The 15,751-nt window shown below is 61.0% G+C and overlaps 2 protein-coding genes across 5 annotated transcripts; both read right to left on the bottom strand.

The window, feature by feature from the left end:
* Positions 1-56: 56 nt before the first annotated feature.
* Positions 57-9,389, bottom strand: CAPN1 (calpain 1). Of its 2 annotated transcripts, XM_067314835.1 has the most exons (23): positions 8,647-9,389; positions 6,477-6,536; positions 6,060-6,340; positions 5,151-5,220; positions 4,913-5,031; positions 4,327-4,460; positions 4,082-4,250; positions 3,858-3,941; positions 3,632-3,717; positions 3,450-3,524; positions 3,206-3,366; positions 2,926-3,104; positions 2,822-2,833; positions 2,474-2,685; positions 2,306-2,345; positions 2,155-2,220; positions 2,010-2,067; positions 1,727-1,791; positions 1,554-1,622; positions 1,375-1,453; positions 1,054-1,170; positions 810-868; positions 57-720 (listed from the first exon to the last, which is right to left on the bottom strand). In XM_067314835.1, exons 1-23 carry the CDS (start codon positions 9,269-9,271, stop codon positions 694-696), a joined length of 2,847 nt encoding a protein of 948 aa, XP_067170936.1. In that variant the 5' UTR covers positions 9,272-9,389; the 3' UTR covers positions 57-693. The 2 variants fall into 2 exon arrangements, with proteins under 2 accessions (XP_067170936.1, XP_067170937.1); XM_067314836.1 differs by lacking the exon at positions 6,477-6,536 and having other exon boundaries at positions 8,647-8,884.
* Positions 9,390-9,467: 78 nt separating this feature from the next.
* Positions 9,468-15,536, bottom strand: SPDYC (speedy/RINGO cell cycle regulator family member C). Of its 3 annotated transcripts, none has more exons than XM_067314841.1 (7): positions 15,488-15,536; positions 12,076-12,349; positions 11,871-11,929; positions 11,510-11,595; positions 11,140-11,311; positions 10,327-10,636; positions 9,468-9,917 (listed from the first exon to the last, which is right to left on the bottom strand). In XM_067314841.1, the coding sequence occupies exons 2-7, from the start codon at positions 12,299-12,301 to the stop codon at positions 9,856-9,858; spliced, it is 915 nt and encodes a 304-aa protein (XP_067170942.1). In that variant the 5' UTR covers positions 12,302-12,349; positions 15,488-15,536; the 3' UTR covers positions 9,468-9,855. The 3 variants fall into 3 exon arrangements, with proteins under 3 accessions (XP_067170942.1, XP_067170941.1, XP_067170943.1); XM_067314840.1 differs by lacking the exon at positions 15,488-15,536 and adding an exon at positions 13,787-15,171; XM_067314842.1 differs by lacking the exon at positions 15,488-15,536 and adding an exon at positions 13,609-15,168.
* Positions 15,537-15,751: the final 215 nt, after the last annotated feature.

The following is a 15,751-nucleotide window of genomic DNA, read 5'->3' on the forward strand; positions in this document are numbered from 1 at the left end:
TTGGTGGCCAGCAGGCACTAAGGGGGAGAGGGGAAGGACCACCAGGAAACCAGCAGTTTTAATAACGCTTTTTCCACCCTTAAAACATTTTATACAGTAAAAAAAGAAAACAAACAAAACAGTACCCAGGTGATAAGTGCAGGAGGGATATCCCTGATGTCGGCGCTCGCGTTAAATAAGCGTGTTTGCCCCCGGCACGACGCGAAGCCGGGGAAGGCGACTCCTCCGGGAGCGCAGGGCCGAGGCCGCCAACGGGGAGAGCCGAGAAGAGCCCCAAAAGGGCCGTGGCAGGTGGCGAGAAGAAGGGGCGAAGGGCAGCGATGCGCAAAAACAAAGCGCGGGGAAGGCACCGGGGACACCGGGGGGGCTCCCGAGGACAGCAGGGTGCTTCCAGGGCTGCGATCCAACGGCCTCATCCCTGGAGAGGCCTCCGGGGCTCCGCTCGCCACAGCTTCTTTACTCCGTTAATCCCGAAACAAAGCCAGCGGCACCCAAAGGGAAAAGGGGAGCGGGTCTCTGGGAGGCGAGGAGCAGCGAGGCTGGGAAGAGAGTCTGTTTTCCGCAGATCCGGAAGCAAGGCAAGGAGACGGCGCAGGGAGCAGCCGGGAGGAGACGCTTCCCCCGCCGGCTCCCGATGCGAAGGCACTTGGCAGCTGGGATGGCACCGTCGGCTGGGGGCGAGCGGCTCCCGCTTCAAGCGAACATGGTGAGCTGCAGCCACTGCGAGGGAGAGGAGGGAAGCGAAGGTGAGAGCGGGGCCGAGCGGCGCCCGGAGCAGCGACGATCCCGCGAGCGGAGCCGGACGGTACCTTCAGTATGTCAAAAGTGACGACTCCATCCTTATCCGCATCCAGCGCTTGGAAAAACCCTGTAGCAACGGGTGAGGAAAGGGGGAAAAAGAAAAATCAACATTTCTTTTAATCAAAAACATCTGGGAACATCTCCCCCCCCTCAAATACCACAAAACAACCTGGAAAGCAGAGCCTGCTCGTTTCCTCTTCGCCCTGGGTGGTAAAAACAGCCGGAAAAAAGGGGGGAAAAAAGGCCACTCACGGAACATGGTTTCCAGGCGCACCAAGCAGCAGACGAAGTTGTCGAAGTCGACGGCCAGGTCCGGCTCCGAGTAGCGGGTGATGATCAGCTCGTGGAGCTTCTTGTTCAGTTTAAAGCCTGTTGCCGGCAAAAAAAAAAACCCACGGAGGAGGTGGGGGTGCCCGGAGCGCCGTTCCCCACAGAGCCGCACGGCTAAATCCATCGCGGCGCAGCCGGGCTCGCTGCCGTTCGAGCGTTTGCGACGGCTTTAATCGTCTCGTGGCGAGGAGGGAATTAATTGCGTTAATTAAACGGGCGGCGAGCGCCGGGGCGCAGCGTTACCTGCGGACTCCAGCGCCATGCGCATCTCGTAGGCGCTCATGCTGCCCGACTTGTCCAGGTCGAACTTCCGGAAAACAGCCTGGAAGCCGAAGAGCACGGAGGGGAGTGCGTGAGGACACGGATCCCCACCAGCATATGGGGGTTTGGGGGAGCCCGGGAGCGCATCCCAAATTACCCACCAGGTAATTCCGGATTCGGTTCCACAGGATGTTGAACTCCACCAGCCCCAGCTTCCCATTTCCATCTTTCTGCGGGCAGGAGAGGGGTTAAGGAAGACGACAGGCAGTTCCCCCCGCCCCGGGTGGATGCCCATGACCTCCGCACGCCTCCCACTTCCGAAGGGGAAGGATACATCCATGAGGTTGACCATGCTGCGGCACGACTCCGTGCTGAAGCCCTTGGTCCGGAGATCTTTATCTGCGGTTGGGTATAAAGAACAGGTTGTTAACAGCCCTCTCGTTACTGAGCCGCTGGCTCCACCTCCCCTAAAAATCCCCCTCCGGAGCACCGGAGCTTTCCCTTCGTGCAGCACAGCGGGATTTCCGCCTGGACCCGGGAAACGGGATCCGCTCGGGCAGCGGCACCCTGAGGAGCCCAAACCAAGGGGGGAAAAACCCTGCTGCCGCGACGCTCACGTTTTCCTATGATTCTGTTGAGGATCGTCTGCAGCTCTTTAACGCTGATTTCCATATCCTGGAAAGGAGAAAAATCCCAGCATTTTCCTCCGAATCCCACCCCAGACCCCAGCAGATCGATGCGGCCGTCCCGCGCGGATCTTACCGGCCCCGCCAGCTGCTTGAAGAGTTGCTTGAAGTTGTCATCGATCTCGCTCTCGGAAAGCACTTTCTGAGGAGGGAAAAAAAAACATCGGAATGGGGAAGGGGGCTCCGCCGCAGCGCATCCCTGCTCGGCCTCCCTCCGCGGAGCCCACCTCGTCCGGCAGCGTGGCCTGAATCTGGTCATCCATTTCCCTGCGGAGCGACAAATGGATTGGGAACGCAAGGGAAGGGCCATTGCCGCGTTGTCGGCGCTAACAAGGGGGTCGGCGCTAACGAGGGAGCCCTCGGCGGGGGGGGGGGAACGCCGAGGCGAGACTCACTCGGTGCCGGCTTTCTTCTCGGAGAAGACGCGGAGGACGAAGTCGCCCTCCTTGTTGGGCTCGAAGGTGGACGGCACCACGATGTACTCGCCCGGCGGCAGCCGGAAGCGGGTGCTCACTTCCCGCAGGTTGATGAACTGCTCCGAGCGTGCGCGCGAGGCATTGGCCAGGAAGAAATCCCGCTTCAGGTGGACGCCCGATTTGCCCACGTACTGCCAAAAAAAAAAAAGGGATAAAAAACCCCGGCGCCCCCCCCGTGACGCCGAAACGTTTCCTTTTTCACCTCTCCGAAGGCGGCGGCTGCCGCGCTCCGAACGCCCCGCGGCGCCGCGGCACCTCCGTACCCACCTCGGGGGGGACCTGCGGGGAGAGGAGGCGAGCGGTGAGGGCGCGGCGGCCCCCCACGGCACGGTGCGGCGCGGGGCTGGGCGCCCCCCTCCCCAGGCTGGTACCTCGTAGACGGCGAAGCCGATGGTCTCCATGTCCTTGCCGTAGCGGCGTTCCCTGCGCCGGTGCTTCTGCATGAGCGCCAGCAGGAAGCTGCAGCCGGGCTCGCGCCCGCGGCTGTCGTCGCCCTCGTCGTCGGCCTCCTCCAGGTGGATTTTGAACTGCGGGTTGATCCAGAAGGTGGCTGGGAAAAAAACAGCAAAAAAAAGGAAGAAAAAACAGAGTTCGATTCGCACCCCGATTTTAAATTTGAGGCCTCGGAACGCTTTCCGGAAGCGCCCGTACCCGGATAATTCCGGCAGCCCCCGGCGGTGCTGCCGCGTCGCCACGTGCCGTCGTAGAGCTTCGTGTTCCACTTGCGGAACTTGTGGGATTTCAGGGCATCCGGGGTGAGGTTGCAGATCTCCAGGCGGGTGAATTCCCGCAGGAAATCCCGGAAAGACATCCTGCCCGGGGAAGGGAGGGGAGGGGGCTCAGCCACGGAAGTTTCCGTCGGCCCCAAATATTTTCCCGCCACCCCGGCGCTTACCAGAACTCGCCGTCCTCCATCTTCACCATCAGCTGCTGCCTCAGCGCCGGCTCCACCGCGTTCCACTCCGACGAGCTGCGGTGGCAAAACGAACTCAACCCAGGTCGGGGCCCCCGAAGGGCGCAGGGCCGCAGCCGCTCGTTTAATTACCGCCCTTAACGAAGGCCCGCGGCGGCGCTTACTTGTCGCTCCAGGGGCCCGTCCACTCCACTTCCCCCCAGGGGTTGCGCATGCGGATGAGGCCCAGGGATTGGCCGCGGTAGTTGATCTGCGGAACGTCGCTGTCAGACGCGGCAGCGCCCGGCGGGTTTCTTGTCCCACCCACCAAAAAATTGGGGTTTCCCCCCCAAAAAATTGTTTCTCCCCCCCCCAAAAATCGGGGTTTTCCCCCCAAAAATCGAGCCTCACCTGCTTGGCCCCCGTCACCGAGTAGGCGTGCCCCTTCACCAGCTTCTTGAACGTCACCGCTTCCATGTCGAAGGCGCTCGTTATCTAGGAGGAAAACGAGGCTGCGTTCAAGGCGGCCGGTCGCCCGCGCGATCCCACTGGCCGGAATCACCGCCGAACCGTTGGATTTTCCCCCGTCGGCGTCCGCCGAGGGGGGCGGGAGATCCGCAGCCGGCGGGACTCACGTCGATGGAGCAGCCGAGCAGGGAGCCCCGCTCCAGGGCTTTGAGGATGATCTGGAAGAGGTCGCTGGGGGGCTGGCGCAGGTCGAACCACTCGGTGACGCCGCCGGTGAAGTCCTCGAAGCCTTCCGAGGTGCTGCCGCCCGACAGCGCCTCGTAGCAGCCATTCACCCTGCGGGAGAGCCGCCGGGATCAGCGTTTTGCCGGTGTTTTCCCCCAAAAAATTCCGGGCGGAGTGCGGCGCGTACTTGGCGTAGGCTTTTTCCAGCAGGGCGCTCCAGAACTCGGTGCCCTCGGCCGAGTGCACGAAGAGCAGCTTGCCGTCCTTGGTGGGCAGGTAGTCGTCCACCACCACGTCCAGCCATTCCCCGAACTGCCAGATCTGCCGGGAGAGAGGCCGGATCCTCGGCGCCAGGAAGGGAGCGAGCGAGTGGGATCCCAAAAGGAGTCTCAGCTCGCCCCGCTCCGGCTCGGAAACACTGCTGGGACGGGGATCTGGCGCGAACGAACACGGAACCAGGCGCGACAGTGGGATCGCACCACTAGGATCCCCGGAGCCGGGCACCACAGTGGGATCGCATCCTTAGGATCCCCGGAGTGCCACAACCTGCTTCCCTTTCTCCCCCTTCTCCGGGGAGCAGCGTTTTTGAGGAGAAACGAGCCCGTTTATGGCCCAGCTGCCTTAGCCCAGCCCTCGGAGGAACCATTCCCAGCAGGGCCGTGCCCAGCGGCGTTCCCCATCACAGCGCCATTCCGGGAGCGCGGCTCGGCCCCCATCCACGGCCGCTACTGCATTCCCAGCTGGGGCAGCCCCTCTGGAAGCTTTCGGCTCACCTGGAAGTGGAAGATGCCGGCGTAGCCGTGCTGGAAGCTCTGCCCGTGCGGCACCACGCGGTGCAGGATGGTGTCGTTGAGCGTCAGCGAGGCGATGGCGGCCAGCAGCCAGCAGTCGCCTGCGGGGAGGAAGCGGTGAGACCGGCTCCGGAGGAACCGTCCCGCTCCGAAACTGCTGCCAGCAAGGAAAGCGCCGGCTCGGAGGATCCAGGGGGAAAATCTCCGCGGCGCTCCCTACCCAGCGCTCCCTGGCAGATGTCCGTGCGCGTGGCTCCGTCCACGATGAACTGCGGGCGCGGACACAGCTCCTGCAAGGCGGAAACGTTCCCGATGACGGGAAAAATGGCCCAAACCGCTGCTATCGGGGGCCCCCCGACCCGATCCTGCGACGGGGATCCCTCTCCGAACCGCCTCCGCGCCCCGCATGCCCTTCCTGCTTCCGCGCCGGCCTGGGAGGGTTTTATGAGGCCGGCGCCCAGATAATGATCATCGAGTTCCCGGATCCCTTATCGCCCCGACCATCGGCCGAGTCCAGGACTGAAACCAACGCCCCCAGCGCCATCCTCCGAGTTATTATCCACCACCAGGAGCCCCAAACTCGCCCTAATCTCCCTGGAATCACCAAAACCTCCAGCACCATCCTCTGAGTTATCGTTATCCACGACCAGGAGCCTCCAACTTGCCGAAGTACCAAAAGCCCCAGCGCCGCCCTCAAAATTATTATCTGCCATCAGGAGATGCAAACTCGCCCTGATCTCACCGGAATCACCAAAACCCCAGTGCCGTTCTCCAAGTTATTATCACCCACCGAAACCGGGAGCCCTAAACTCGCCGGAATCACCAAAACCCCCAGCGCTGTCCTCAAAATTATTATTACCCACAACTAGAAGCCCCAAACTTGCCCTAATCTCACCGGAATCACCAAAACCCCAGTGCCGCCCTCAAAATTATTATTATCCAGCACCGGGAGCCAAAAACTCGCCCTCATCTCCCCGCAACCACGGCGATTATTCACCCGCTCGACCCAAGCCGCCACACAGCTCCACTCCGCACAGGGACGGTTAATTAACCAGGAAAACGGTGAGCCAGATTCCCTTTTTTTCCCCCCCTTTTTTCCCTGCTGCCGGCAGCGGCACGCTCCGCTCACCGAGGGCCTCTTCCACTTGACGCCGGCGGTCTTGGCGGAGTTGGGGCCCAGCTCCTTGAAGCCGAGCGAGGCGGCGTGCGGTGGGAAGGCGTCGTCGCGGAAGAGGGCGCCGCGCTGCAGGCAGCCGGCGCGCAGCCCCTCGAAGTCCTGCCCCAGGTACTTGACGGCGTTCTCGTGCCGCCCCAGGCCCAGCTCCTTGGCGCGCTGCTTCCGCACCTGCGCCGAGACGCCCGTGCTGTACACCGGCACGATGAGCTCCTCCGCCATCGCCGCTCTCCCGCCTGGAAAAGGAGGGGGGAAAAAAAAGACGTTGAGTCGGGGGATTTTGGATTCGGGTCGGTTTTGGGGTCAGCAAGGCTCCCGCAGTTGTGTTCTGCAAGAGCTGCGCGCGCTGTGCCGCGTTTTGGGTGCGAATACCGTCAACGCGACACGTTAATGCACGGTGAGCTCTTCCACCACCTCCCACTGCTCTCCCACCTGGAAAAGGGGGGGAAAGATGTTAAATGGGGGGATTTTGGAATGGTTTGGGAGGATTCGGGTTGGTTTTGGGGTCGCCAGGACTCCCACCACAGCGTTCCTCAAGCTGCACGTGCGCTGAGCCGCATTTGGGGTGCAAATACCGTCAACACGACACATTAATGCACGGTGAGCTCTTCCACCACCTCCCGCCGCTCTCCCGCCTGGAAAAGGGGGAGAAAAATGTTAAATGGGGGGATTTTGGAATGGTTTGGGAAGGATTCGGGTCTGTTTTGGGGTCAGCAAGGCCCCCGCTGCGGCGTTCCTCAAGCTGCGCATGCCCGTGCCGCGTTCGGAGCACGAACGCCATCAACGCAGCACGATAACGGCGAGGGAAGCAGAGCCAACTCGCTCAGTCGGGAGCGGCCTGGAGCAAAAAAACGGGGCGAAAACCCCCAAAAGCCCCACAGTCCGGTTACATAAATCCGGCGCAGCCCCAGGCGCTGGCCAAGTTTTGCAAATTGACGACAGTCGCATCAAGCGCTTTTGTTTCAAGGAAAAACAACACAACAACGCCCCCGTTTCGGGGTAACGACGCCCGCGTGGGCGGGAAGGCCCCAGTTTCGGCGCAGCGCCGGCCCTAAGCGGGGTGATTCCAGCGGGCCGGAACGCCGAGGCCGGAGGAGAAACGCCTGCGGGCTGGGCCGCAGCTGCTCGCGCCTGCAACCCGAGCGGGGGCCCGGCTCGAAATAGGCTCGTTTAACCCCGCGAGGCGAGCGGGTGCCGAAGCGAGGGCGCGGCGGGCGTGAGGAGAGGCGCCGAACTCCACGCCCGGAGCGGCCCGAATCCGGGCAGAACCGGGGGGAAAAGGACCCCGGAACGGCGGCGGGTGCTGCCCGGGAACAGGTCCTGCGAGTCGGGAGCACGGGGCTGAGTCACGCCTCGCTCCCCCTCTCCGCTCCATTAGCGCCGCGGCCACGCCTGGGCTCCGGGCGCCGACCTCGGGGACACGGCTCCATTTCACCTCTTAATTAGGCACTAATTAACTAGAGGGGTGCGAGGGAGCAGGGGGCGACCCCAACACGGGTGAAATCACCCTGTCCGAAACAGCCTGGTAAAAGTCACCAGCCTCCTCCACCCCCCAGAGGCATTTAAACACCCCCTAAAAAGGCGGCCGGTCCCAAAAGTGCCAAAAATCACCCCAAAAAGTGAGCGGGGGCTCCGCCCCCTCTGTGACAGCCCCCGAGAATGGAGCCGTTAGGGGCACGAGTGACATTCGGGTCATTTTGCTTCGCCCACGGCGCTGTTGGGACATTCCCCCTGTTAGCAAGCTCTCGTTCCCTGTTAACGAGCTTTCTCCTCGCCCGCTCAGGGCCTGCGGGCATCCAAAAGCGACTCCGCTTCCGGGAGAGAGACAGGGAGCGTTCGGGAAACGCGCTGGGAAAAAACCTCACATTTGCAGGTTTTGCCCCGCACAGAGGCGCGAAACGTCGATATTCAGTATCCGCCGCCGCAGCGGCGGCTCCGAGCGGGGAAGGGGCGCGCGAGGGGCTTCGTTTTGTGGGCGGAAAGGGAAAAATTTGTGGAGCTTGCGGCTCCCTGGCTCCGGTTGGGAGAGGGGGAAGCCGGTTTTTCCGGGGTGCGGGCAGGTGCAGTGGAACGGGCACCTTGGTGCTGAGTTTTCCCCCCTCCTTCGGGCCTAGCGCAGGCAAGGAAAAATAATAATAATATTAATGCATGTGCCAAGAAAAGAGAGAAAGACGTAGGATTTTGAGCAGAAACAGCCTCATTTGGGGGCTTTTAGTTCCTTGTATGGTTACAAGCAGGGGTAGCACAGCCCCAAGTCCGTAGCGGGGCAGCGGGGGGGATTCCCGACCTTTCCTCAGCCGCGGGAACGGGGGGAAAAATGGGGGAAGAAAAGGGGGTTTTGGTCCCCCCTCCGCCACGAAGGGGACGGGGAGCCGCGTAAGCACTTCCCGGGCAAAACCGGCACCAAGGTGGCAAGAGGGGGAAGTGGCGCCCCGCTCCGTCACCTCCCGAACGGCATCGCTCCCCGCTCTCCCCCCTGCGCCGAGCACCGCTCTTCCGCCCGGATCCGGGAGCGGAACGGCGGAGGGGGGGACGGACGTACCTCTCCGGGGTCGGGGTCCGAAACTCGCCGCCTTTGGGCAAAAAAAAAAGTCTTTCCTTGAGCAGGAAGGCGAGGCCGGAGCGTAACCCCCCTCCCCGCGCCCGCAGACTCCTCCCTGCGCGACTCCTCCCTCGGAGCTGGCGGGAGGGGAAAAAGTTCCGATAAAAACGCCCGGAGGAAGCGTTCGGGGGGCCCTGGGCGGGAGACGGGAGCCCCCGGAGCGCCGCTCGGCTTCGCCGCCGTCGGGGTGGCTCCTCCCGCGCTCCCGTCTCCTCCTCCTCCGGCAGCTGCGGGTTTTTCTCCGCATTGCAACAGCCTTCCCAGTTTTCCCCCTCCCTTCCTCCCTCCGCAGGGCGGATTCGCACACGAGAGGGGGATTTAGAGGCCGCTTGCCTCCTTCCCGCGTGCGAGGGGGCTCGGCGAGGCCGCTCCCTACCTGGGCGCGGGCTCCGGGTTTGTCCCACCGCTCGCGGCCGCTCTGGAGGGAGAGGGGGGAGGAAAAAAAAGGAAAACCACTGGGGGTTATGGAGGGGGCACGAGGGGCAGCCGGCACCACCGGAGGCCCCTGGAGCACTGCCGGCTCCCCGCGGGCACTGCCAAGGGACATGGCCTCCTCCTTCCCCATTTCGGAGGGACACGGGAAACCGGGCAGCGGCTGCGGAGTGAAAAAAGCGCAGTTACGCCACAAATCTGAAATTCAAAGATTCACAAATCCGAAGTTTTCCCTCTTCCCCCACTGAGCTTTTTTCGGGAGGGGGGGAACTGCTAACCCCCCCCCCCCCTCAGTTTGGCTAAAGCATCGTGCCAGATCCCTTCCCACCCTCAAGGAATCCCTGCTCCTGGCGCAAAACGCCTCCGGCACTCACCCTGGATTTAAGCGCAGGAATTGGGGCGGAAGCCGAGCCGGTAGCTTTTCCCGGACGCTTTTATTAGTGTTTCCCAGCGATTTCCACACAAATACACCGTCTTTATTTCTTTTCCCCCCTTTTCCGCACACACACACACACAAGGCACATCCGCATCACCGCATCAGCGGGAATAATTACGCTTAAATACTTCGTATCTCCCGTTTGTCCCGTTCGCGCAGCCGGAGCAAGTCCGTAAAGTGCTTGAGAGAGAAAAACAACCACGAACGCAGAAGTTCTGCGAACAGAACGAGGAGGTTCGGCGCCGAGCGCAGCTCCGTCGGATCCGGCCAGGCCGGCGGCGTCATCCCACGGAGGGCCAGGGGAGGACGGTGCCCTGGCGCTCGGCATCGGGCTCCCGCAGGACTGCGGAGGAGAGAGGCGGCACGTCAGCGGGCACCGGCACGTCCCAGCTCCGGGACGAGGCACCGGCTTTCCTGGGGTTTGACCCGCCGCGGGCGGAAACTGAGCCATTTAGGGCAACTTTTACCAACAAAAATAGAGGGAAAATGTCTGTGGGGAGGGAAAAATGGACAAAGAGGCCCCTAAACACATAGTTAAAACCCTCCGGAAGAGCGATTCAGCCCCATTTGCTGAGCAGAGGCGATTTTTGAGTTGAAAAAAGACTAAATATTGACCGCGCTGCAAGCGACCGGCAGGGAAAACCGGCGCGGGATAGCGCCCGGACCCCGTTCAGGCCCGTCGCGCGGCTCGGGCCTCGTTAATCAGCCCGGGAGCCTCGGCCTAACGAGGGGGGCGGCGCGGCCCTACTCACTCTGCAGGCGGTAGGCGGCCACGGGGCGCAGCGTCACTTTGGGCGGGAGGATCAGCAAGTCGCGAGGCCAGGCGGCAGGCGGCGGGGGGGCGGCCGGCGCGGCGCCATCTTCCTCCTCCTCCTCCTCCTCCTCTTCCTCGTCGGCGGAGGAGGGCAGCTCGCAGGCGCAGAGGGGGCAGCTCGGAGGGGTGACGCCGGGGCCGCGGGGGAAAAAGTCCTTCTCGTCCTTCGTGTAGCTCCTCGTGGCCCCGCTGTGGTGGAAAGGCCGCTCCCGCAGCCAGGCCCAGTGCGACGGCTCCTTCGCCATGATCTGCGAGTGCCGGAGAGCCGCAGTCAGGACAAAAAAATAAATAAATCCGCGGATTTTTGTGACCGGAACGGCGTTAAAAGCTCCCATGGGAAGCACATCTAGCCGCTCCGGAAGGTCTCCAACCACAGCGGAGGCTTCCTGCGGCTGAGAAAGCCGGAGGTGCCGGGACCACCCCTCGTTTCACGGCTTTCTCCTGTGGATTTGCCACCAGTGGCCGGATTCGGGGAGTTTGGGAAAAATCGGTGTTAGAGCTGGAAAGCAGCAAATCTTGAAGAGCAGGTACCAATTCTGAGTTGAGAAAACGAGAATCCGCCACCGGCCGCAAGCCAAAACCCGAAATCCAACCTCGCAGTCGGAGCTGAATCTCCTTCTCTCAACTATCATCTTATTTTAGGGTCTTAACCGAGTTCCCCAACACCGAAGTTTTTTCCCCTCAGATTTCCGCGCCGGATATCCGCCCCCCCAACCCCGACCCCCTCCCCGTGCCGAGGGCCGGGCCCGACCTCGTCGCAGCAGTGCCGGCTGACGACAGCCCTGTAGTTCATTTTGGCCCAGAAGTCGTCGCGCAGCTTGAGGAACTGGGGGAAGAGCTGCCGCCAGTTGGCGCCGAGGGCCCAGGGGAAGATCTCGTACTTGTACTCCTCCTCGTCTTCCTCCATGTCGTTAGCAAGGTACCTGCGGCGGGCAAGGGGGTGGGGTGGGGGGGGGGGGGCGAAGGTTTCGGGAGGAAAGACGGGGGGTGAAGGCGATTGAGAGCAGGGCGAAGGCATCGTCAGGCTCCCGCCGGGTTAACGCGGGATTTTGAAGCGCCGGGGGTTGAATCCGCCGGAGTTGGGGTTGCCGCGGGCGCGCGGGGGGCGGGCGAGGACTCACAGCGCAGCGAAGAGGTTCATCCTGGTGTACTCGCTGGTGGGCAGGCCAGCGCGCTTGAAGTACGTCAGCACCATCGCTAGAAGATACTAGGGAAGAAGGAAGCAGCGGCTTTAGCGCAAAGGGGGTCTGATTTGGGGAGAAAAGCAGCAAAAATACATATATATATAAATAAAAAAGCCAGCGCGAGGGACAGAGGAACTTCACTGCAGGAACACGCAGGAGGTGACACTGGTCGCGCTCCCCCATAATTCAGAGTTTATGGGAATGGAGCAAACGGGACCACAGGCTTTTTTTCCCCCCAAAACGAGCTAACGCTGGGGTTGGCAGCACCCCGCTTACGGAACCTGCCGTGGGGACCGACCTTATCCGAAATCCGGTAGCACACGTCCATCGACAGGAACTCCTGAATCACGTCGTCTTCTGCAAGAGACGGAAAAGGCAAAGGGCTCGGGTGCGCTGCCTCCTTGCGCAGGAAAAAAAACACGGGAATAATTCCGCTTTTTTTTTTTTAAACCATTACAGGGCAATTTTTTTCCCGGCACGAAGCCCGGAGCGCCGGCTCTTACCCAGGAGGTTGAAGAAGGCTTCGCGCTCTTCCCGGAGGAGGTGGAAGGGTGGCCGGGGCGCGCCGCGCGGCGCCGCCAGGGAAGGCTCTCTCTCAGGGATTGGTGTCCGGCCGCCCGCTCCGGCCCCCTTGGCACTGCCGCCGCCGTGGTGGGGCCTCCCGCTGCCCGGCTTCACCCCGGGGGTGACCGCAGAGGGGAGGGGGGAGACGCTCTGGGTGTGCTTCATCTCCACGACGGATGGAGGAGGAGGAGGAGGAGGCAGCTCGGTGCTGTCCTGCGAGGGACGAGAGAGGACGACGGGATGGCGAGCGGCTCGCCGGGGCGCGCAGCCAGGGGAACGCCTTCGCCCCAGCCCGGAGACGTGGTGATACCCCCTTTGCCCCGGCAGCCTCCGGAAGGGGAAACATCTCTTCTCCCCTCAAAAGCTCCAACTTCCCCCCAAAAAACAGGTTGACCATCAAATCCAAACGAGCTGAAAGAGGAAAATGTGAAACTTGGAGGGGTATTTTAGATCCAAGCACAAAATTGAGGGTTTTTAAGCGCTCGTTTTACCAGAAAGCTTCTACTTTCAGAAGCTTTCGGAGGACCGGGCCGGTAACAGCATCCTGGCAGCCTCCAGGGAGAGAGAAGCTGCTTTTAATCACACCAAGAAACCAAGTTATTCGGAATCGGCTCGAGGAGACGGTCAGGGCAGTTCAGTGAGCCCTGACGAAGCGAGAAAATCACAGCCCCTCTGCTGGCCTTTAGAAGCCACTACCGCTCGGCACGTCCCGATCTGCATCCTCGTTATTCCCCGCCGGGTTTCGGCCCCTGCCGAGCGCTTCGGACCGCGCGAAACCCTCGCTTTTTCCTCGGTTTTTAGTAACCCCGGACAAGCCGGGCAGGTAGGGCAGCTTCGCCCCGCCTTTCACGGGATAACGAGGGCGACCTTTAGGAGAACTGCAGCAGACTCACTGCAAAGCCGCAGGTAAATCACCGCTGACCTGTTTTTCTCCCTCCTTTTGAAGCGCTCCGTCGCTATTTAATATTCCCACACAGCTGCTGTTTTAAGTATTTTAGGACAAGGAGTAGGCGCTAAGACTGAAAAAAGCATCCGTCATTTCAACAAACCTCGATCTTAACCTCATTCCTATTCCCCGCCACAAGAACGCCGCAGAAATACCCTTCCCTAGCCCCAAAACAGATGGGCCGCTTGAATAAATACAAAACGCTCTCAGGCTTGCCAGGGCCAAGAGAACAGGTTTATTTTGTTTTTTCCTAAACCAAGGCTTTCCGATAGGTTTTACGATGCTTAATTTGGTCTTCCCCATCCAAAACGCTCTCTGGGCAACTCTGACAAACGCCGCTTCGCCTCACTGATCTCGGCCGTTCAGGCAACCCTCTCCTTGGTTTAAAGCCAGTGTCTAAACGCGCTGTTCCGGTGCCTGAACAAAACGACGTTTTTGCTCACCTCTATTTAGCAATTCAGGTGTTTTTCCCCCCCCATTTTTAAGCAGCTGCATCAGAAGAGGCAACGAGAACACATCTACTTACTAGAACCCGGATCTTGCGGGAGGAAGGGAAACGCACACAGTCAGGTGAAATATCGGAGTCGCTTCTATGAACCAGCCCTCCCCGCACCGCTGACACGCGCGTTGTTTTCTAAAGAGCGCCTTAAATGACTCAAAAGCCACTCGCCGAGATAATTAGAGCTGCAATTGTCAAGAGAGACCTTTTTCATCACCGGAGGAGTTCCTCGCTTCGAAATCCGATCTCCTTGCTGTGGGTTGCAGAGCTGCGGCATCTCTCCCATCTCCCCGCTCCCCGTTTTTAACCTCTGGAGAAGCATCATTCACATCGAGGCAGCCAAGCGATCCCCAAAACGATATTTTCCCTCCCCACGTGGCAGCCGGTTTATCCGATCCCTTTATAACCAACACGAGGAAAAACTGAGGGAAACCCAACCCCTGAGGGACTCGCAGGATTTCGGTTTATACCTGCGGTCAGAGCCTGCGAAGGGTCAAAAAAGAGCAGTTTGGGGTTAGAGCGGCTCCTCCTGTCTCAGCGTAAAAGGGGGAAATCAGGGCAACAGATCAACTCTGAGGAAAAAAGGCTTGTTTTCAAGAAAAGCCAGAAAATACCTTGTCGCCTTGTAGATGAAAGCCTCCATAGCAACCAGATAAAACACAGAAATAATCCGGGAGAACTACAGGATTAGTCTCAACTTCCTTGCTCTGTTTTCTTACCTTTCCCAAGCACCCAACTTCGAGCAAACCAGCCCCCTCAGCTCCCATGAGCTTTTAGCGACACTAGGGAAAAATGTGGGGCAGATCTGTGCCAACATGGGGAATGGTGGATTTTGGTTAAGGAGGAAGTTTAACCCTGAGCTGAAAGGCTGCGTGGGTCTTCGCTGTGTGCGGAGGGTATTTTTACCTGCCGGGGAGGGCACAGGTGCTGCTGGAGGCAAGTTTCCCTCGCCCGGCTGGTTTGCAGCCTCATCCTGCCTCAGTTTTATAAACAAGCACCAGTCTTTGGTGCTTTGTGGTGGTTTTCCTGCTTGCTTGAAGAGGTCCTGCCAGCCTCAGAGCTTTGACGCTCCGTGAAAGAGGACGAGTCGCACCCTCGCGACCCCACACCGATGCTAAGAAAGGGGACAAACAACTTCCCCGCAAGCTATCGGGGGGAAAAAAAAGAGATTTCACGCCATATTTCTCCTCTGCATCTCAGGGCACTTCGGCACAGTTATTGCAATCCCCCGTGGCTGGGTTTGCCACTGTCTTGGGGCAAAGACATCGTAGCAGAAAGGATTTCCTCATGACCCACAAGAAGGGGGTGCTTTTACCTGCATCCTGGGGCTTCCCCCCACCTGATAGGGCTCAGGCTTTCACCGGTGAGGAGAAGGATACGGTCCCCACCTCTATCCTTCTTCACGAGATATTTTCCAGCCCAACAGGAGGGCTGTGTTTGCCGGGATTAAGAGGCAACAAAACCTCAGCACATGGGGATTTGGGGGGAAAAGACGTCGACGGAGCCAGACCACCCACACAGCCAGATTCATCTCTCCCCCTCCACCTTAAAACCCACTCAGGCCACTGCTCCCTTCACCACAGGTACAAACCACCAGAAATCATCCTGTTGCGCTGCTCCCCCCCACAGCAGGGGGGGGTCACAGGGCTCTTTTTGCCTCGCAGCACCCGGGGCTCGACCCCTTTCCCCTCGCCAGGGGGGAAGAGGGTAAGTTTACCTCATGGAGGGCCCCTTTTCCTCTCATGGAGGAAGAGAGAGGGGGGAAGAAAATCACTCAGAAGGCGATGGCGGGGCCCCCCTCAGCGCGCGCCGGCGCCTCACGGCCCCTAGAGGGCGCGCGCGCCCCCAACGGCTTTTCCCGCCTTTCCTCCCCCACCCCCGTCACGCGCGCGCCGCCCCCCCTCACCTGAGCAGAGCGCGCGGGCGGCGCGGGCGCCGCCGGTCACGAGGGCGTGGAGAAAAGGAGGAGGAGGAGATACTGAGCTGACCCCGCCCCTCCCGCCGGCCGCGCCTTCTATAGGCTGCGGGCGGGCGGCGCCCGGCCAATCAGAGGAAGGGCCCGCCTCCTCCTCCTCCTCCCTCCCGAGGGGCGGAAACGCCGCTGTCCGTCACCGCCGGGGAGGCGGGACTTGCGGGCGGCGCCAGCCAACCAGAGGAGGGGGGCGGTGGG

The sequence above is a fragment of the Apteryx mantelli genome, chromosome 37, assembly GCF_036417845.1.
Source record: "Apteryx mantelli isolate bAptMan1 chromosome 37, bAptMan1.hap1, whole genome shotgun sequence".
Classification (NCBI taxonomy): domain Eukaryota; kingdom Metazoa; phylum Chordata; class Aves; order Apterygiformes; family Apterygidae; genus Apteryx; species Apteryx mantelli.

Excerpts from the sequence above, each read along its gene's own strand:
- CAPN1 (XM_067314835.1), bottom strand. The coding sequence starts at position 9,271 with ATGGGGAAGGAGGAGGCCATGTCCCTTGGCAGTGCCCGCGGGGAGCCG. Across the intron at positions 869-1,053 it reads GCGCCTGGAAACCATGTTCC|GGTTTTTCCAAGCGCTGGAT; the intron begins GTGAGTGGCCTT and ends CCGTTGCTACAG. Across the intron at positions 721-809 it reads TCACTTTTGACATACTGAAG|TGGCTGCAGCTCACCATGTT; the intron begins GTACCGTCCGGC and ends TCTCCCTCGCAG.
- SPDYC (XM_067314840.1), bottom strand. The coding sequence starts at position 13,906 with ATGATGCTTCTCCAGAGGTTAAAAACGGGGAGCGGGGAGATGGGAGAG. Across the intron at positions 12,350-13,786 it reads CTCCTCCGGTGATGAAAAAG|GACAGCACCGAGCTGCCTCC; the intron begins GTCTCTCTTGAC and ends CGTCCCTCGCAG. Across the intron at positions 11,596-11,870 it reads GCTACCGGATTTCGGATAAG|TATCTTCTAGCGATGGTGCT; the intron begins GTCGGTCCCCAC and ends CTTCTTCCCTAG.